This window comes from Porites lutea, chromosome 7, assembly GCF_958299795.1.
Source record: "Porites lutea chromosome 7, jaPorLute2.1, whole genome shotgun sequence".
In the NCBI taxonomy this organism is placed as follows: domain Eukaryota; kingdom Metazoa; phylum Cnidaria; class Anthozoa; order Scleractinia; family Poritidae; genus Porites; species Porites lutea.
The window spans coordinates 8,953,147-8,975,312 of NC_133207.1; the positions used below are offsets into that span (position 1 = coordinate 8,953,147).

The 22,166-nt window shown below is 37.2% G+C and overlaps 2 protein-coding genes and 1 pseudogene across 2 annotated transcripts; 2 read left to right on the forward strand and 1 right to left on the reverse strand.

Annotated features, from left to right (window-relative positions):
- Positions 1-2,084, forward strand: LOC140944414 (uncharacterized; annotated as a pseudogene).
- A 1,879-nt stretch (positions 2,085-3,963) lies between these two features.
- On the reverse strand, positions 3,964-9,543 carry LOC140944415 (uncharacterized). Its single transcript, XM_073393559.1, has 6 exons — positions 9,011-9,543; positions 6,677-6,777; positions 5,487-5,567; positions 4,566-4,670; positions 4,110-4,196; positions 3,964-4,026 (listed from the first exon to the last, which is right to left on the reverse strand). The coding sequence occupies exons 1-6, from the start codon at positions 9,492-9,494 to the stop codon at positions 3,964-3,966; spliced, it is 921 nt and encodes a 306-aa protein (XP_073249660.1). The 5' UTR covers positions 9,495-9,543.
- A 2,247-nt stretch (positions 9,544-11,790) lies between these two features.
- On the forward strand, positions 11,791-15,823 carry LOC140944416 (uncharacterized). The gene is made up of 4 exons (XM_073393560.1): positions 11,791-12,373; positions 14,368-14,462; positions 15,571-15,621; positions 15,713-15,823. The coding sequence occupies exons 1-4, from the start codon at positions 11,959-11,961 to the stop codon at positions 15,821-15,823; spliced, it is 672 nt and encodes a 223-aa protein (XP_073249661.1). The 5' UTR covers positions 11,791-11,958.
- The last annotated feature ends 6,343 nt before the right edge of the window (positions 15,824-22,166 follow it).

Sequence of the window (22,166 nt, forward strand, 5' to 3'; positions counted from 1 at the left end):
GTACTTTTACTCTCTGTTTCATGCACACTGAGTTCGCAGTCCTTCAAGAAAAATTGAGTATTTTTGTCGAAAATTTTCTCGCTGGGAAACGTATTATTGCCAGGTATGTTATCGTAAACAGAAGACCTGAAACCTCGGCTGTGTTTTCCGCGTTTTGGTTTTTTACCGGATGCCTCTGCTTCTTAGAGATTTTTGCGTTTATATGGTTCGCTGAGCGGTTTACATGGGGAGCAAGTCACGAAGAAAGAGCACTACATCGAAGAAATGCAAGTCAAATTTTCCTGTTGGGGAGCTCAGTAAGCAGAGGGCTACGCTTCGAGCGGAGTACCTTTCGAAATCAAAGGAAATTTGTACCTTAAAAAAAAGGCTTCAACGACTCAAGAATAAGGTAAGTTTAGCTTGAAAAAGGTTTTTTTTTAGTGAAAGGAGAGGACTACCGTGTGGCACGAAATTTTGCGGGTTCTTATTTTTGCGATTTTTCCATCGATCCGCTAATTACTCCAGAGTAAATGTTCTCTAAGTTAAATTCGCTACATTCATTTCGTACAGAAGTAGTGGGAAGAAGTTGATAAAATATCAGCAGCTCTATCTAGATACTTTTCTTCATCAAAAAAGATGAGAAAAGCTAGTCTAGCAGTAATAAAACCTCAGGTTAAGCAGTATGAGCAAAGTGATCATAATTTCATTCGTTCACTTTCTATGCTTTATGCAGGAGGATTGATGGGAAAGGTAAAATATGAACAAACAAGATCAGCTCTTGTTATGAAAAATACTAAGAAACACACCAAGAAACTAGGTTCTGTGTCAAAAGAAAGAGTTTTGTTTGGTATGGGTATCCCAATTCCTAAACTCCTTCCCTATGGGTTGTTAATAAAAAAATTGAAGAAATTGATGTGGGGGAATTTTATTCAATAAGGGAAACCCTATGCCATGACCTTCCACCTGATCAGCAGGTTGATGGGGTCTATAGAAACCTGGAGAACTTTCTACTTCTGCTGGCCAAGTTCTGTTTTCAGACTGATCAGTACAGAAAACCTGGGGATAAGCTGGTGTGGTTCAGTGAGAGGGAGGGAGCATTTAAGGTTGCCATAGGGGGTGATGGGGCTCCTTTTGGGAAATGGGATCAATCTATGTCATGGCTGATAAGTTTTTTGAACGTGGGGCCCAGGGTAGCTAGTCCCAATGACAATTTTTTGCTATTTAGAGCTAATTGTAAGGAGGACCACATGGTTGTTTCTCGTTTTACAGTGAAACTTGCTACAGACATGGAAAAAATAGAGAGCAAATCTTACACAGTATTGGGTAAGAATGTCACCTTTTCTTTTGATCTCCTGCCAGGAGATATGAAATTCCTTGCATATATAAATGGGGAATTAAGTGATGCAGCTAAATATTTTTCTAGCTTTGCTAATGTCTCCAAAGATGACTGTAATGCACTGAATGGGAAGTGTGGAGAATCTCATGATTGTAAGTGGAAGCCTTGGCAGTATGCAGAAAGAATCAATGTTGCAAAACAGGTTGAAGATTTCAAGAAAAAAATACCTAGTCATTTAGCAGTATCAACAAAGAGATCCAAAGTAACTCAATTTATTGCTGTAAAAAAATCCAGACAAGAATTCAAACCATTAATTGGTAAGCTATGTGACAAGTTGTTGAACCACTTCACCTTAAGAATAATGGTGTCCAACATTTTCATGCAATGTTACTTGATCTTGCTATTTCTGTAAGTAACCTCCCCCCCAAAATTAAATAGCCTTGATGATTTGCCCTCTAATTCGGCAATGTCCAGATATTTAAAGGCCATGGAACAAGATGTTAAAGCAGGGAGAATGAAAAAACAACTAGGTAGGTGGCTCCTTGAGGATAGAGCTAAAGATAAAGACTTCACTTACAGGTTAACTGGTAAAGATTCCCGCCAAATCTTGCATGGCTTTATGTATCTAGTGAAAGCAATTCAGGGTGACTCAAATGATCCCAAGTTGCTAATGCGACTTCTGCCAATTGTCTTCATTGGTATTCGACTCAGGGTTTTTAGGTATGGTAATAAAGATGAAGCAAAGGAAAAATAAAAATTACTTGAGATAAAAAAACTAACTACAACATATATATATATATATATATATATATATATATATATATATACACCCGTTTTCAAAAAGGTTTTCATATAGAGAGATATATAGATAGATATATACTTTTGTTTTCTTGCACGTGCGCCCGTGTGCATTTACACTTGTTATTGTCCAACTTGTGAAAAAACTTGGTTAAACGATAAATTTTCTTTTCAACAGGTTCTTTGTTGCAATTTGTCAGTTAAAAAAAAATGCACGAGCACTGTCTGCAATTCTCTTGATTTGCATTCTCTTGAAAATTAAAGAATGAGGAATTCGGTCACTTGTAGATCGTATAATTGTTGTCGTTACAGGATAAGGGGAAAAACATCAAAGATTTTCATTTTTAAAACAACGCAGATGAAATGAAAAAAAATGTGTTTTCGAAACCGCTGAGAAGGAATATGTGACGGTGGATGTCCATATTGGATATGTGGGAAGGAGCAACAATATTATAGCAGTTGATTAAAACGGACTAAGACGATGGCGAGGTTCGTAGAAGCAGACTTTATCATAACCATGATAAAGTCATGTATCTTAATGTCTCACCTTTTTTCGTGTAAAATCACAACGTGTCATTGAAGACAGAATAAACTCTCGGCCACAAATGCTTTCAAGTTAGTCTACAGTTTCTCTTAAGCACGCCCCAGGACAGCGCATTTTTTAATACACTCCATCAATAAAAATGTTTCGTCATTTGCTACAGATGCCATGGTATTTGGGCTACCAATTCGGTGACGCCGTATAAGTCGCGGATCGGCTGCTTCGCGGGATGTTTTCCTCATTCCCAAAATCAACCATATAATTCGCCATTGCAAATTTGTATCGCAGGGCGCATGTATTTTTCTAAAAAAAAACTGAAAACGACATGTCAAATTGGATTAAAAAACCCGACGACGAAAAAATTTATCGTTAAACCGAGTTTTTCACAAGTTGGACAATAACAAGTGAAAAATACACACGGGCGCACGTGCAAGAGAACAAAAGTATATATCTATCTATATATCTCTCTGTATGAAAACGTTTTTGAAAACGGGTGTATATATATATATATATATATGTTGCTACCTCAACTCATTAGTAACTGTATAGAAAACACTGTTCCCTCTTCAATGATGAAGGATACCAAAGGCATTCCAATGGCCATAATGGAATTTCAATTCCAACATTTCTTCTTTATATTTATATTTCATAATTCCATTCTTCCTTTCATCAACAATGAGTTTCACTTCCCCTTTTCCAACTCCCAGCTTCTTTGTGAATCCTTGGCAGTCCTCAAATTTATTAATTAGGGCACACAGTCTTCTCATACTTGAGAATGTTATTGTGACTGAATAAGGCTGCTCCAAAACGCCTACACCAAAACGTGTAAGATTTACAACCCCTTTATTCAATAAATTGAACACTTCCTGTGGCATCGGGACGTCAAAACAAATCATCCAAGGATGGATTTTACTCATCCGCGGACTAAGTCGGCGATAAATTCCTTTCTTAGCACGTATCATTGTGCGCTCCAACATGGAATATATGGGACAAATTTCATGCTGATATCGATCCCGAAGGGGACCGTATTTTCCCTTCACAACAGCCTCAGCCACTTTCCCTAGCGCTTGAAATGTTTGATCTAGATCTCTCAGCTTGTGTACATTTGAAATCCGCCGGGAAAAATTCGACTTCTGGCGATTTAATGCTCCTTTAATGCCACTAATAATTTCAACTTGGTCAGGTTCCCTTTGAGCCGCCATTTTTTTTTTATTCACATGGACCCAATCCTCCGCGCGGCCGCGAAAAGTTGGCCGAATTTTAGGTCAAAATTTCCAAGCGTGTTCTCCACTGGTTGATAATGTTAACATTATAATAAGTAAAAATCATTTGCCTCTCTTACCACCTTGTAGTCAAAAATATAAAATATTGTCTTTGAATAAAAAATAAAAAAAATTACAAAGGGTAAATATATATTTCGTGAAATTGAAATCGAAAAGCTTAATAATAATTTACCTTCGTCGATAGACTAACGTTCAAGTCTTTTAAATCACTATTTAACGTGATATCTTCTTCTTTGAGCCTTGCAGTTGTTCTATTTATCTAAAAATATTGCGCAATCAGGAAAAAAATATACTTGTGAGTCACCTCTTCCATTACGTCGTTGTGAACAGAAATTTGCACTGTCACAATTTCTGATCCAAGAATGGAGGTGCTAACCGTGTGCGATAATTTTTCAACGCCTAGTGCTCCATACAAATTGATCACGTGTGCATTTTCACTTAGCACAATTAAATTGAAAAAGTGTCGAGGCAAACTGACCGTATCCAGCTCAGATGAAGCACAACTGCGAGTTCCAGGTTACGTATTCTTATCTTCGATCATTTACGTCGAAACAGTTAACTTCGACCAAGCATTTGGCTTTTGCATTTTTTTCAACGTTACTCTATTGACATAAAAAGAGATAGATACCGCGTCTAGAGCTCTGGTCGTCTTTTTCTCGAAGTCAATGAGTTTATAACCCATATAACTTGTCGTGGAGAGTAGTGTTGTCATATTAATACCAATGCGTTCTATCTAAAGAAGGAATAAAGCAGTGAAAAAATAGTAAAAGTGCATCATATATATGTTCGTACTATTTGACAGCCTGGAAGGTATAACATTTTAAGCTCATCATAAATGGTACATTTTTAAAGACTATTAAGTCACTGCTTTTTAGGCAAATTCTGATCCAATTTAATAAAAAATAAATCTATCTTGGGCGCTATTTTATTCTTTTATTTGAATAGAGTTCTCCACTGGTTGAAGTAAAAATCATTTGCTTCTCTTACCACCTTGTTTTCAAAAATTTAAAAAGTGTCTTTGAATTCTCTCATTTTTATTCCTTCAATTACAGAACTGCATGTTTGTATAGGTAATAGCATGATTTGTAGTGATATTTGGCTGAAATACCACGAGTGATAATTCGAAATTGTTATACGTAATTTCACGAGGCGTTAGGCGAGTGAAATTTAAGACAATTTTGAAATATCACGAGTAGTGTTTATGCCAAATATCACGTACAAATCATGCTATTATTTGTTTATACTACTACCCACAAAAGGTTTGTAATTTTCACATGTAGGTATTTCAAATTAAGCTGAAATACCACTGCTCTGAGCAAATCAAATAGCAGAAATTTCTCATGTAGTAGTATAAACATAATAGTAGCAAATTGTAATAATTTACAACAGCCTTTTCTAGATTACTGTTGTTCTGTATTACTTTGTTCATTTGGTAGTAGACAGATTTTGTACATATATTAAATTCAGTTTCACATTTTTCAATTGCATTATGTTGTTTTAAATGAGCTAATTCTTCTACTGGATACCAATACTACTATGTCGAGCATACCATCTTAATTATATTTTCATGTTTCCTTTCCAGTACATTAAGTGTGTTTTCAACTTGCTCAAGTCGGCTTGACTTGGAAATCTAAAACGACAACAGAGGATAATAAAATGCGAAACCAGGCCAAAAATAGTCTAAGGCTGTGACTTTACACTTCAAGTTCAGCCTTGTCGGTCAAATAAGCCTCGGCCTTGCGGCCTCGGACGTTAACATCCTCCTTGACCTTCATGATTCTTCAGATGATAAGAAACTTGAATTCAGTGATTACTTTATTATTCATTCAAAATAATTTCTAGTTTAAAAACAAGCCAAAAATGCCAACCTCCACCTCCACCTCATCACCTTCATCTTCGATAGCGCATGTTTATCAGCAAGTTTTAAGAGGTAAAGGAATGTTCAGTTCTGCAAGTTCTCCAAGCAGCAGACGTCATCCGTCAAGTCGTCGTATCGCTGTTCTTGCTATGTTTTTAGCCAATAGTTCGTAAAACGAGTGAAATGTTCCGTCATTTTTGTATTCACTACCAAAACAACTCAACCTCGTCCCCCGGTCTTCTCGGTTAACCTTTCAATACTAAGGCAATTTTGCTGCTCGACTGACGTCATCAGTTTTCTTCCAAATTTGGTCGACAGTAGCTCGTTGTGATGAATTATGCGTGGGATTTTAGCCAATCAGAAACGGAGAAATATTTTGAATGAATAATTAGTATAGGTAATAGCATTATTTGTAATGATATTTGGCATGAATACCACGAGTGATATTTTAAAATTTTTATACTTAATTTCACGAGCCGTTAGGCGAGTCAAATTTGAGACAATTTTGAAATATCACAATTGGTATTCATGCCAAATATCAAGTACAAATCATGCTATTATTTGTTTATACTACTACCCGGAAAAGGTTTGTAATTTTCACATGTAGGTATTTCAAATTAAGCTGAAATACCACTGCTCTAAGCCAATCAAATTGCAGAAATTTCTCACGTAGTAGTATAATTATAGTTATTTATAAGGTACTGTCCCCGCGATTGTATGCAAGCAAAAGTTTAGATGAAAAGAGTTTATTTCAAGCATCCTTAGTTAAAGGCAGTTGCACAGTACCTTCGACCGTGAGTTCTCTTTTCCAGTAAACGGTGCTAGTTTTATTTGATAATATTGTTACAGCGTATTTGAATTAAAACACTAAAATTCCTTACCAAGGCATCATGGTGATTGGACACATTTTCCTCTAGAAATTTCATCTTCGCTAGAAGTTCATTGTTTTGATTTGAGTTCGCCTGTTGCACCTGATGATGATCTAACAATACAACTCAGTAGTTAGGAAAACATGCAAAACAAAAATATCCATGGTAAGAAAATTAATTATGCTGGTAACATAATTGGAATGAGAGAATACTAGTCTATTCAATCCCTTTGAAATGATGATTATTTCGTTGCAAGTCAAGTAAGTTACCACATAACTTTTCATTTGTTACGTTTTAAAAATAATTGCAATTTGCTATTCCCATAATAGATATATTTTTTCAGGCCCTAAAGGTTGTTTTTTTGAAAGTTATTGTTTGTTTTTATTATTAAAAGTTGTTCATTTGTCTTGAACTGGATCTTTCTACTGATACTTTGCAGAGCACAACTGGCTTCATAGTATCCAAATCAACAGCAGCAACAAAAACAACAAAAGTAATTTTTTGTTGTCAGCCGTGTGCGGATGACGGTGCAAGTGTAAATTTTTTAATCTAGGTTTTGGCCGCAGCATATCATTATAGCGTTAGAGCCTATTAACCTAGCTAACAATAAAACTGTGGTTATTTTTGTAATAGTCTCGGTGAAGCCTTTAACTTGAACCGCGGAATGCCTTTGTTGCGAAAGCGGCGAAATGACTTGTCTATTTCAATTATAGACCCTGAACTAAAGAAGCAAAGTCTGCTTTCATTAGCACCCAAACTTGTTAATAAACTCACACAAAAATTTGTAACAATTTGCAATTACGAAACTTAGACGCTGGAACTGTTCTGGCCTAGCACACTGATAAGGTGTCCTACTGCCTAACATTCCATCGGGCGCATCAATTACACTCATCGCCTTAAGCCTGACTAAATTACCATAAGGATGGCGGCACTGGAACAAATCTCAGTTTGCGTTAAATGCATGCAATAAGATGTGCCTTTAGAATTAGTAAGCTTTGTTAATAACTTCATTTGAGTTATATATCGTCTTCATCGTTTCAATGATCCCGACGGCGTTTTTGAACAATTAACTGTTAGTTAATTAGCCGCCTCCTTGTTTATTTGTACAAGGAAGGCGGGGACAATTAAGTCGTTTTTGTTGCACGAACTTTCCTTTACGGCTGCTTGTCTCGACAGAATATTTTAAAGTCGGAAGTCATTATTTGACGCCCCTTTTTATTTGTAAGAATTATGCTCGTGTTAATTTTTCGGTGCCTGAAGAAGTCCATGCCTCCCGATCATAATTAATAATTTAAAACTTGTTGGGGAGTTTTGAATTATTGCTTCTAGCTCCGATCTAGAGCGCAAATTTGTGCAAACTACTAGTCATGGAATATGGGTAGTGCGTTCATGCCAGAAATTTTTGTAAGCTATAAGCCTGCCATGTTACCTAGTAAATTCTCCTCACGGCAAAGTGTCGTTGAGCTGATATTACTCTTTTGTAATAATTTTAGTAGTCTCTACCTAAACCACAAAAAAAGTGCTCGGCATCGCCCTAGAGTAGTCGTGAAACCCTTTTTTTTTTTTTTTTTTCAATGTTGACAAGTTACGTATAACCCAGTTATTTCAAGCTATGTTTTAGATGAGTGTCTAATGATCTAACTAGGATGAAGGGAATCTGGAGTTTAATACCACATGTTAAATATTGCCTCCGAAAATGAGTAATAAACATAAGTTTTCGTTATCGTGAAAACCTATTCCTCATTTAAGAACTATTCCAGTTCGCCGAGTCTCACTATTTTCCTGAAAGTAACCTTCTAGTGAAAGAAAAAGAGTTGGTCTGTTGATGGAAAGTGCAGCTTTTGTTTTCGAACTCAAGGAAAGCCGAAAAGAAAAGGCTTGTAGCGAAAACAAGTTAAGTCACGTTTCTTATCTACCTAAAAGCTTATCTATGGACAAAAAAAGAAAAATCTATTTTTCAATTCTTGCCACTCAATGCTCGATATTTCCTGACCGTCGCTAGTGTCAGGAGCCTGGAAGTGTTTCCAAACGTTTAATTTATCTTTGGGTGAAAAATGATGCTATAGATCCAACAAAGCTATCTAATTAGTTACTTCTTTTCTGTGGTTGCAAGCTAGATAACAGTGGAAAAAGATTACTTTTTCCCTTAACTTTCACTTGAAACTTGATTTAATTAGGAATGCAATAATTTTGATTTTAATTTTTTAACTTTATACTTATTTTCCTAAGAAAAACAAAACAAAACCAAGAACAAAAAAATAAAAAGTCACAATTCCACGACTAAAAAATTAATAAGAAAAGCTGTAAGAACAAAGACAACAACAACAGCGATTATGTTTAGCTTACCTTGAGTCCCCGAGCATCCACAAGGACTCCCTATTTTGTCAAAAATAACCATGACTGTTAACAAAAGGGCTGTGATCGAAACAAGCCACGAAAGTGCAATTAGCAGTATTACTGTACGACTTGGACCATACTTTTTTGACTCAGCAAAGTCTGTATTGTTAGTATTTTTCTGAAATTGCTGGCTAGGGAGATTGAAGCTTTCTCCTGATACTGTGTTTTTCTCGTGTACACCATAGCCGCGATAGTGTAACTTATTGCCGTTAGCTTGTCCATGAGATAAATTGCAGTGGTTTGGTTCTGTGCTTGTGTTTTTATGCGAGCGTGGACCACCGCCACGAGATGGAACAAGCCCCAACGCCTTTTCGTTTTCCCTACCATCCTGACACCAGTTTTGGAATACAGGATTTACAACAAACAGGTTCGTCTTGCCTGGCGTTGGTCTTGGAGGCCGGGGTGGCCGAGGCGATTGCATTAACAAAGCCATATTACAGTCTCTCTTCTGGAGAAAAATGGTCTCAAGAAGCTAGATTGTTTCCGCGACCGGAATTGGTTATTGACAATGATGTTCAGCAAGTTTCAATAACTTGCCTTCCTGTTATGAAAACAAAGAATGTGTTAAGCATTTTTTAATGAGACGTTTCCGTAATTAAAAAGCAAACAAGATCGGCCCTTCAGGCATCCAAGGTTAGAGTGACGACGGATTCTTTGAGTGGATATATTGTTTAAATAGTTATATGCAAATCAACATCACTCAACCTTAAAATTTTACGGAAGAAATATCAGTCATCTAAAGGCTTAGATATCAAACTGGGTACATTTTTTTTATCCCAGTTGTCGAGTATTTTGATGACATGGGGAATTTAACGTCGAGTTAGCTAGACGAAGTGAGTATTAAGACAATTCACTGAACTTTTAGGAGCCTAGTAAAAAATAAACACTCCCCAACTCCTGTTTACTTTGGCTTTTCAATTCCTTGGTTCTAATAATTGGTTAGACAAACTCACTGAACTTGCGATATAAGCATTTTTTTTTTTTGAAATAAGCGCCTACTTTAATGCTACAAACAAGTGAGGTGTAGCGCATGTTTGTCAAGGTTTACGTAGACAACATTTAGAAATAGAAAAGATGAGAGTGGTTAAAAGTGCACTGGCACAAACATAATAAATTCAACTTTGTTTCATCTTTGTTTAAAGAATAGTTGAAATGATGCAAACAAAGACAGATTTATGCCGCTCAGCATGAGTAAACAAGGTTTTTAATTTGTTCCAAGGCTTTAAATTAAAATCGTCTAACCTTTAAACAGAACGTGCAGGGGTGGTTAGGTTGCGGGGGCAAACTTGACCAGAACCAACGTAAGAAAAAAATTTATAACTGATAGATATTTATAATAAACAAAATGAAATTAGGTTCTAAAGGTAACACCTTATTCTAGAAGCAAGTTAAGTATGGGCCCTAATGAATAGCTTGTGCTTGACACGATCATCTCCGTAGCAAAAATTGACTAACATCTCCCATCGTCCTTGGGGAACTAATGTATGACTATTGCTCGTTTGATGCAGTATTCGTAAAGTAATTTACACCAACAAACTAACGGAAAAAAAAGTAGTAAAAATTTCAAGTGGGGTGTCGAAACATTAATAACATAAATTTGATCAACTCCGCCACAACACGTTTCCGTCAAGTCTATGGTACGTTAGCCGCCTTCTTTGATATCCGTCACTTGTATCATGCATGCATTCGCCGCAGAAGCGCTAGGTGATATTACTCCTTTGAACTTAGAAAAAAAAAATGTGATAAAGGCTTCAAACGTGCTTAATTTCACGGCCGTTGGATCAAGCTTTAAAAGTGCAAGGCCTTCCAAGATTTTTGGAGATACTAAACGCTTTGAATAGATCTTATGCGCTACTGCCTTTTAGAGTCAGCATACAACAAACGGATGATTTCAAGAAACTTTATGGGAAACTTAACCTTGGTTCCAGTCATTGGCGCAGCGGCGGAATATTAATTGTACTTCATGCCCACTTATATAGTTTACCATCGGCTGTCACTCCAGGTTCTTTAACTTTAAAAGAGCGACCAAACCATGCAGGCAAGAAAAAAAAAATTAATAAAGCATACTAGGCAGTTGAATTGTCTGAAGTCTACATTGTATTTATTTTGTGTCACGAGTTGGTGTAAACGATTGAAAGCTTGAATTCGGAAATTTTTTATTTTTCCTATTTCTTTTTCTCCTAACAATATTAATAAACAATCAACTAACAAGTTATTGAAAATTATCACGATAAGTCAAGCAGAAATTGTTTGATCTTTTATCAAATTATTTTAACGAATTCTAGGCAAATGAGTGGTGGTCGTTGTGGAGAATTTGTATGTGGATCTAAAGGTTAAATAATTAGGCAGCCATCTCATGTTCCAACTTGCACATTACGTCATTTTTAAAAGGAAACAATAATATTGTTACCTTAGTAGTCCCCAATAATCCTTTAGCCCCAAACAATGCTAATACCTTAATGCCAAATAATTTTGAATTAAAAGAGGCTTTCTGCACAGTTACTTTAATTCCGACAAACATAGACACACTGATCGAAACGCTAGGTTTGGTTGCCTCTTGGCGTCATCAGTTCGTTATCATCAGACTGGAATTATATGCGCACTGTTTCTTTGATCTTAACTTAATATGTTTCGCTTGCCAAACTTCAAGATGATGATAGTGCGTTCAAGTTAAAAAAAAAGAAAAATAATTTTGTAGGGCAACGATATTGATGTCATCTCAGTTAAAAAAGGAATTCCAGTGTAACCGTACCTTACATAATGAACTTCACTCTAAATAACTGAATACACAATTAGAATATTTGCAGCCGCAAAAAAACAAATACATTCATCGACAAGATTCATTTTAGTGCTGAAGTGTATTTGGGCTTCGACACCGGAAAAAAAGAAAACTAATAATGTACGCCACAGGAGGACGAATCGTCGTCAATCCAACCTTTGAAGATTGGGTTTACGAAGATGACGAGAAGCAATCTATGTCCACCCCAATGAAAAGACAAATCACGTACCATGTTGAAGAAGAAATTGGGCATACGAAGCCTTATGATGACCCATGGAAGCAACAAGGGCAGTCAAGTTATGATTACGACAAGGTTGTTACAACTCATGGATCAAATCGAGCCCTATCAACGCTAGTTGCCCTCTTGCTCGTCGTATCCATTGCTGCATTAATGCTTAATCTGTTGATGTTTTTCGGAAAAATACACTACAAATGCGGCTGCAATGAGGACCAAATAGGTGAGTGTTTAGGCTTGCCCCGTAAAGGAAAGCTAGCGCTCGGAAGATTTTTCAGGTTCTGCTTTTATCCAAAGTAAGGTCCCTTTGAATTTTAGACGTTACAATTTAATTGCTTGGTTCTCAGTGATTTTTCCATATAAATAAGAATTTAAAAAAAGGATACGGAAATCTATCCATCGTTAGGTTTTTGGTTTGTAACATTTTCTCTATTTTTCATGATTTTTTTTTTTCCGCAGTACAAAACGTGCGAGCTTTGTTTTCATAAGTAAACAAATTGCGTGATGAGTAACCCCGCTAGATTGTTTGACTTATACGATCAGTAGTTTAATATCACAGTGATAATAGCAAAAACAATATTAATGAAAACAATGCTGATAATTCTGTTACCATCACCTGTGGGATTTTTTTATATAATTTTTTGATAATTTTAGACTTTTTAGAAGATACCTTCGACATGTTTTGCATAACTTGCAAAAATTAGGGTAGTTTAGAAAGGAAATCATGTTCTAGGTTATTAGAAACAACGAGGTAGCGTTGCTTGGTACGAAAATGAGTAAAACGGTAAAAAGAAAAAAAAAAAAAGAAAAGAAAAGGCTATTTTTTTCACGTCTGGAATGCTGTCCTAAGTACTTTGAATTTAGTCATAAGGCTTAATTTCAATTGGCTTAGACATGCCCATGCGCGTATATACTTGTGTAACTACTAACAATGATTAGTTTCTAATGGTAGGAGTAATATGAAAGCAAATTTGGGCACCAAAAAAGGTATTAATGTTCACAATTCCGCAGAATCCACTTGTAACCGACTCCCAAAATTAAGTAAACTTTAGCTGAAATTTCAATGGAAAGAGGCAACATCCTGTGTGGAGTGTTTGTTTAAGAGCAGAAAATGCATTGAACATCAGAAAAACACACAAACACAAATATATCGGAATGGGCGGATGAGTAGCATACTTGGTGTTGAAATTACACTATAATCCATATTTCGCGAAGTCTCGGTTCAGTACTTAAAATTTCCGACAATATTAGTATAATAAAGTGGTGAATTTCTCTGACAGCTGGCAAAAAGATTTCTTTAGGCTCGCGTTGCTCGCGCTTCTTCTAAGCCTCTGCTATTCTGTTCTCCTAAAGAGCTAGGCTGGTCAGTCAATTGCTATCCAGGGTGTCAGAGTTTTCAACAACAACGTCAACGCTTTTCAGGGACCCTTTGACACAGGCATAGTTCTTGTACCGCTTCTTTTGTCCACCCATTGAGCGTTTCTTCTCCGCTAATTCGCCGTAGACGAGAATTTCGAGCCGGCTTTTCTCATTGCATTCTGACAAGATGGCAATCCTAACTAATCAGGGCTCTTTTGAGTTGAGCGTGAATGCTTGGCAGGCCAAGAGATAGAGAGATCGGTGTCAGGAATTTAGCCAAACCAAGTGATCTTTAACAGTTTTAGCGTAGTTTTCACATTTGGCGTGAAACACTGCCCATGGCTAACAGGCAGAAAGTAGTGAGAACAGTACATTACTGTCTTGCGTTCCCTCAGTTTTAAAGTCAGGAGGGAACCTCTCCCTGCTCAATCACTTTTACGCAGTCGTCCGAAAGCTGAGCAGGTCTTGGTAATGCGTTCATTGACGTCGTCATCGATGTTCTCAGATATCTGGAAAGTCTTTCGCCGAGATACGTGAATCCACTATCAACTGCCTATCTTGTGGGTTCCTCTTTGATAGTGATAACTGGTACCATTACGTAGGCTACCGGAGGATTTTCTGGTCTAGTTTGTAAGTTGCCGTGAGTTCTAGAAAAGCAGTCGTGATGCTCAATTGCATTGGGGTTGGTATTGATAGCCCATAGCATTTAGACAGTGTTATAAATCATCCTACTACGATAACACACAGCTAATGTAGGATACATGTTATGAGGAGGTATTTATTAATCACGGTGCGCAGCAGAATTCATTTGTTATCCCTTTACAATGTACGCAGTTCACAAAAAGTAAAGTAGGCGTTTATACGAGATCACCTTTTTATACATGTAGCTAGTTATACAACTTGCGGAATAATGCGATGATCTGTTCATTGCAGCTACCGTGACAGCACAGAGAGTTACATCGGATAACGAAATATTGGCCAGGATGAAGGAAATAGAGTATAACATCACAAGGTTGCAGCAGGATTTGGTAAGGGTTTAAGTAAGAGTAAATAGCGAGAACATGGTTGAAAGGCGTTTATGGTTAATTGATGTAAACTAAGTTTCTATTTGCTAAATCTAATTTCAAATTTCTAAACTTGTGCAATTTTTTTTTGGTTTATTTAGACCTTTTCATTATGTATCTGTGAGGTACTTGATTCAGACTTTGCAATTCACTAAAACATCTAAACTAAATGGAAGGCGTTAAACCATGGGCGGTAGAAAACACGGGAGTTTCCACTAAATAAAGGTTAAATTTTTATTTAATGCCAAGTTGAATTACGTACATTGAAGTAGTCTTTCATCATTTCCGGTCAATTCTACCCGTATATTTCTTGAAGAAATCCAGGAAACATGCTTTGTTTTGATTCAGAAGTCGATCTGCATTCATTAAAACTTGTTGAGCGAGCGTTCCCTTCGAATCCTGAGGCGAAGACGCTAAGCGCCTGGAATATTCTACTATAAAGAGCAAGGGGGTGCTTATCCGTGAGTCCCCATGGATTACACGTTTGACACAATGACACAAGCACACACCACGCACAAGAAAATGGGAAAATTTCTTTCATTCTTATAGTTATTAGTGCGAGCGCTTACTTCGAATTGATCTGAGGTTATGTTCCTGCTTATGTCATAAGCTCTTGTCGCCACCTGAACAGTGAAATGAATTTACTTGCTGTATCAATTAAAATAGAAAAATGATAGGAAAGGGATATACCCCTTCCTGGCCTCGATGTGTGTTCCGATCAAGCATGTATTGGGCAGGCGTTTCTAAACAACCAGTTACGTTTTAGTCACGTGTGCACACGCACACGTTAAACGAAACTGGTTTTCAAAGCCAGTTGGTTTCGTCCACAAATGTGGTCGGCGGTTAAATGAAACAACGCGTCGGCTGCTGGCAGAGGTCTCTCGATCTCTCCTTACCCTCCTTATTCTTTTGCCGTAAAGGACCTCTGCTAGCAGGGAATTATTCACCACCATGCCACGATTGTTAAACACCATCCTTGAATTCTGCGCATAACTGTCTATTCAAGTTTTTTTTTTTTTTTTTTTTTTAATATGGTAACATTTATTTATTTCTTTTTATTCTTATCTGCTAGTTTGACAAGACAAATAAGCTAGAAGCAGTTCAAGCAAACCTGGCTTCAGAGGTAGGCTTTAACCAGGTCATGGTTACGAGGAGACTCGGGTGTCACCATTATTTACCTGATACTTATCTCTTCGTAAATGTTTCCTTGATAGCTAAATGACACTGCTAAAGAACTAGGATCAGCAGACAACGACATTATCAACCGGATAATAAATGTCAGCCATACTTTATTCAACGAGGTAAATGCATTATCTAACTTATGAATCTTATTCAATCCTGACCGGTCTTTGTGGCTTTCTATCCCATTGATCCTAAAGGGCGTGTACGTAGGTTGGGTATCGTCAACAAGGGCCCTTAAAAGCTCAAATTTTAGTACTTTAAAGGCACCTTTATAATATTACGTAATGTAACATCACCGTTAGTTCCCATGAGGGTCAAGAGGACGGAGGTCGCGTTACGAGATTTTACTGTAAGTTTATGTAAACTACGGAAATACAAATAAACATCAGGTTTTCGTAACTACGCCGTAACTAAAAATATATAGAGGTTTGCGCGAAGATATGAATTTTATTTTCGAGTGGTGTTAACGTTTTTCAACACGAGAAATTAAAATTCATATCTTCAAGCCACCGTGTTATTTACTTTTTATCGGACAAAAAGACTGAAAATAAATTCAAAGTTGAAATATATTTTGTGACAAAAAGAAAACCTGGCGGCTAATGTCACAATTCAGCTGTACATCACATGGCCCACAAAAGTAAGTTTTCGAATTTCAAAATGGGCAGTGAAAATGTAAACTTTCAAGAGATGTAGATGCAAATACAAATCTTGTTGGCTTCTCACTCCCAGCACAAACTTAACAAAACCAATAGCCCATTCGGCCTTCGGTCTCATGGGCTATTGACTCAGAGGAATAATTGTTAAAAATATACCTCATTTATGAATTCACAGTTAAATATGACGAGGGTCCAGCTCCAGATAAGCGATAACGAATTGTCGGCATCTATGCAAGAAATTAAAAAGAATCTGACTAGCGAGGTATCGTGTCTGTTTTATTTCCCTTAACAACTATTCATCAGAACAAAGGAAGCGGAGTAGAGCGGAGGAGTAAGGAGGCTCATTTCGTTTCGCTGTAAATTGTTCATTCATATCAGTAGTTTAAGCTACTATTCACTTTCTGTTCCTAACCCCCCAAACGCGCACACGCGCAAAAAATAGGGGCCGACGGAGGATTTTGTGATAGAGGCTGCCTAAGGATATAGTATACCGTGGCAATATAGACTCGATAGCGCCCATCAGCACTGCGAACGGCGCACTTTTCTAGGGAGTTTCGGGCGCATGCTCCTCCGGGAAAAACTTTGGGGTTGAAGTTTTCTGAGATGCAATCTGGTGCATTCTAAACGCTTAATTTTAGCAAATGCCTGGATTCCATATAGCACATGTAATGCTGAAATATTTAATAAACCACAAAAGGGGGGGGGGGGGGGGATACCCTGGGCCCACCCCTAAATCCGCCCTTGAAAATCAAACAAACAAACAACAGAAGTAGACAAAAGCTCCATCACAACAACAACAGCAACAGCAACTAAAATCTACCAATAATGTTTGTTTGCTTAAAGTTTTAAAAGACATTTTTAGTAATGATTATCTTAGATCAATGAGACCACTGTGCAGTTGCAAACGTCGGAACGCAAGTTACAAACTTCTATTGGCTTGATGAACAGCTCGATAAATGAAAAGGTAACACTTGTGCACTCATTGCTGATTATAAATTGATGTAAAACAATTAAACCTACAGGTTACTTATTTTTAAGGGGCTAGCGAACATTATCAACATGCACTATCAACAAAAATGCAAAAAAATAAGGGTAGTACCTAGTAAACCACGTTACCAAATGAAGAGCATTGTCTAACCTTTGGACAGGGAAGACCTGAAATGTTTCAATCTCTTCCATTTTTATGGATGAAAATATAAGCTCTATTTAACTTCTTTGTTAGCGAAGCTTCGAAGCAGACTTCTGCTCACCCACACCCATCTCCTACACACATTAACACAATATGGATTTTAACAATTAATCTGTTTTTCCAGGTTGATCGAAATTTTGTCACTCTGCAAAATGAAGATAATACACTGATGAGCACTCTTATTAAAGCCAACGATACACTTAACTCAAAGGTGAGGCTGCTCAAATTTGTCCATCTTAAACAGATCTGAATCTGATCATAGTAATTGGCAGTGCAACAGTAATCCTAACTAGTAATTAGTTTTGATTTACTCGATAATGACACAAAGTAAGCCAATAATTCTTCTTAGAGAGTGATGTCTGTTTAAATGTTTGTTCATGGCCGCCCTTGTAGCTTAAATTGTTAATGTCAGAAATAAAAAGCTGAGGCAACAGCAGCAACGACAAAACTAGAAATTGGATGCACCATGATTATGCAAATAAGAGTATTCATACCGGTGTTCACCCACTGTGAAGAAATCACTTTCACAAGTTTCCCTCTTTTTAGTTGAATACTACAGCTGCTTATCTACGACTAAAAGACGAAGAGCTTCTGTGGAAACTGCAACATGTCAATTCCTCACTCCATGATAAGGTCACCATTATTATACTACTACATGAGAAACTTCTGCTATTTGATTGGCTTAGAGTAGTGGTATTTCAGCTTAATTTGAAATACCTACATGTGAAAATTACAAACCTTTTGTGGGTAGTGGTATAAACAAATGATTTGTACGTGATATTTGGCATAAATACCACTCGTGATATTTCAAAATTGTCTAAAATTTCATTCGCCTAACGGCTCGTGAAATTACGTATAACAATTTCGAAATGTCACTCGTGGTAATTATGCCAAATATCACTACAAATCATGCTATTACCTATACAAATTCACTGAAAATTATCTAAACCTTCGGCAAAGAAAGTGCGGGAGCGATGGATGTATTCTCTGTGCGATTTGTCACGGTTATCGTTATCATATCATTATTTTATCAATACCATTATCAATAAAAATAATATATAGATTTAGCCAGGGCTAAAAGCGAAGCTCTCGATAATATTTATAGTTTGTTCAAACAAAATATAAAATCGTGTGATCCTAATTACGCGACGAAGGCATGCAACGCCGGAAAACAGTGGAAAACAACAGCAGGTCCAATTAGCAAAAGCAACTTTGCACGTGCAGCACACTTTTTTTGCACATTTTCTTTGCCGTTGTTTTGCACGAAGGTGAAACAAGGTGAAACTTCCAGAAACTTCTTAGTTACACGTTTTATGGAGGAAATATCGTACGTGTTCCCGTTTACTTTTTTTCACTGCCGCTCATCTTCACCTTGCATTGGTGGCCTCTCGCATTTACATTTTGTCACCGCCGCTAAAAAATTTTCATGTTGTTCTTCCAACCAAAAAAATGTCTCCTTCGGTTTTTTTATCTCTCGCTCTAAATCCCTGTCGCCCTTTTTCTCCTTGAGCTTCGCTGGCCTGCACCCACTTTCTATTTTTCTCTGTCTTTCTCTTGCTCTATATTCCAAATTTGTGGACATGAAAATTTATCTAAGCTTAATACTTTAGACAACACGGATCCAGAAACAATTTCCCCTTTCCGTTTTCGTCTTTATTGACTCTTTTTGTTGTCTCTGCTTTACAAGACGCCGGTGGCTATGCGATTTCCCGCCAAAATAACCTCGAGTTGCGTTTGGGTTGCCATACCTGTTGATTGTGTTATTTTACATTGGTATGCCCGTGGTGCTGACGGACGGTCTCTCGGGCGGGCGGTCGGTGTACGGTCACGTGATTACCAAATTTTCTCGGATGGGTAGATTACTTCATTTTCTTACCCATGGTGCTCCGCTAGGGCGCTTCGCGCGCGAGAGCTCCGCTGAAAAAAGTAGAAATAGAAAAATGGATTTAAAGCCAAATTCTTTTCTTTTTAATTTTAATTAGTAACCATTTATGAATCCTTTTTGGGAAAATGCGCTTTTTAGTTCTCATTGCAAAGCCGTAATGTTGAGTCAAAATCGAATTAGGTTATTAGCTTGGAATAGATCAAATCATATTTATTATGATAGAATGTTCTATTTTTAGTTTATTGATTTTTAACGTGAGTGAATTTCCGAGTAAAGGTTTAAGGTGGCCCGAACCTATTTATATGCGCGTTGTTTATGTTTCTGAATCGCGTTTTTCGACAAAAACGATTTAACCGATTTCTATGATGTTTGGTATCCTTAATGAAAAATTGTAGAACTTTAAGAAAAAATTACGTATTTTCTTATAAGAATAAATACTTTTGAGATATCGGCATATATTTAAAACAGCATTGGCAATAAAATATTAATAACTTCGAAACTCTACGACCATTTTTTCCCTAAATTCAGTAAATAAGCCTCAGAGCTCTCTAGTTTTATATCTGCAAGTTTGAGGTCAATCGTGACCGCAGGACTCGCCGCACAAACTGCGGTTCAAATTTAATTTTAAAATGCAACGCTAACACATAGAGGAGGAGTGCCGAAGGACTATCTCGATCCTATCTGCAACATACGGTATTCTTGCCAAAAGCTTTACTCTAAAAAAACTAAGTGATCAGAAACCTACGTCGATATTACAGTTCCCAATACAAGAAAAACAACTTTATGCTGAATACGGGGCAAAATTAAAGAACTTCCATTCATCAAACCTACTTTGTGTCTGTCCCTCTCTTTTCGCAACCAATCTTGACAAAGCAAAATATAGCATATACGAAAAACTCTCAACAGTTTTTAGCGTCGCAGGTTTCCGTTTTGAGGGGAATAAAACTACCAACTCCAGTGCTTCTAACATTCCATTTTCAGTTGCGCTGAAAGCCTTTGTACTTATATATTATTCAACATTTTTAAACTTGTCATCACATTCGCACGGCCGGGTAGTTTAGCACTTGGAAATAAAGATGAAGAAAGTATGATAATTGTCTTATTCTTCTCATTATCCTCAATTGTAAACTGCCCCTGTGAATGCATTTTGTGCAGCGAGTTCTTCGGTCACGATTGACTTTACACTTGCAGATATTCTATGTTTTCACTCACGTGGCCAGTATCTATGCAAATTTACTGGAACAAAAGAAAGCGTTTGCATAAGAAAAGAGTTCAACTCCCACAGGACTGGTTTGGGACACAAACATGGCCGCCGTTTTATTGTTTTGGGACACAAATATGGCCGCCATGACGTCATGTGAAAACACACAATAAAACTAGAGAGCTCTGAGCCTGTAGTAGGGTTTCGAAGTTATTGACATTTTTTGTTAGAATGCGAATTTAAGAACATGCCGATATCTCAAGTATATAGGTTCGGGCCATCTTCAGAATATTTTTATCAGCTTTTAAGTTGCATGTTCCAAGTGCGTAGAATTTTAGTCATCTTCACAACAAACCTGGCTAATTTTCAAAATCCTAAAAATTGAGTTGATTCATATGTTTCGATTACTTTTTATTATGTTCCGTTTGACCTTATAGGCTGAAAGTGGGTTTGAAGCACTTGAGAATGAAATTAACACAACAAGAAGTCAACTGATTACTGATGATGCGGAGATAAAAGATTCAATAAGATCGGTCAACACAACAATCAACCTAAAGGTAATTATACTATAACTGATTTCTATCTTCTTAGAACCTTCCATTTTCTTAATAATTGAACACATTAATGTAAAAATGAGGGCTCCTGGCCGATAGTTTTTTGGAAAAAACTTGATACAGTGTTATAACAAGTGAAGAAGACCTTTAAAAAAAGTGTTGAAAAATGTTGCGCAAGCTTAATCTCTCGTACATTGTATCTAAGGCTGCGTGTAAACGGACGCAACAACTCCTAACATTGTTGCTCCAACAATGTTGAGAGTTGTTGCGTGCGTGTTGGCAGTGGTGTGCAAACGGATGCAACAACTCCCAACAATGTTGGAACCTGCAGTGCATCGTGGGAAGGATACAACCCAGAAGTCTTTGTAAACCATGCGTAATGAGCGTGCGTGGCCCCAACAATGTTGGAAGAGCTGTGCAAAGGGATCCAACATTGTTGCGCTACGTTTCGGCGATCACGGAACAAAAGAAATGTTGGGAGTTGTTGGCTGAAAAGTTTGACCGGTTTCAAACTTTGCGCAACAACAAGCAACAACATCCAACAACATGCAACAGCGGACACAACATGCAAAATAGGAGGCTGGTCAACCTTAGGCTGCGTGCAAACGGACTCAACATGTAACATGCAACAATATTGGGAGTTGTTGGTCAACAATGTTGCGTCCGTTTGCACGCAGCCTAACACTTTAAATGTACTTTATTTTTCCCTCCAGCTTGATCGTGACTTACTGGCATTACAGTCGGTATTAAATGGTACCGATCTGGTATTACAATCTGCGATCGATAGCTTGAAATTAATCGTCGCAAACGTTAACGAAACGTTACAAAATAAGGTATGTTGAGACACTGACAAGGTCATCATTTCTTAAACTTCCAAAGATTTTAAGGCCCTTTTAAAAGGTTCTTTGCAACTTTTTCCCAAGTGCTTTTGATAAGATTTGCCACTGTCGAACTCTTGTCAAAACTTTGTAAACAGCACCTAAATTTCTTTTTTTATTGTT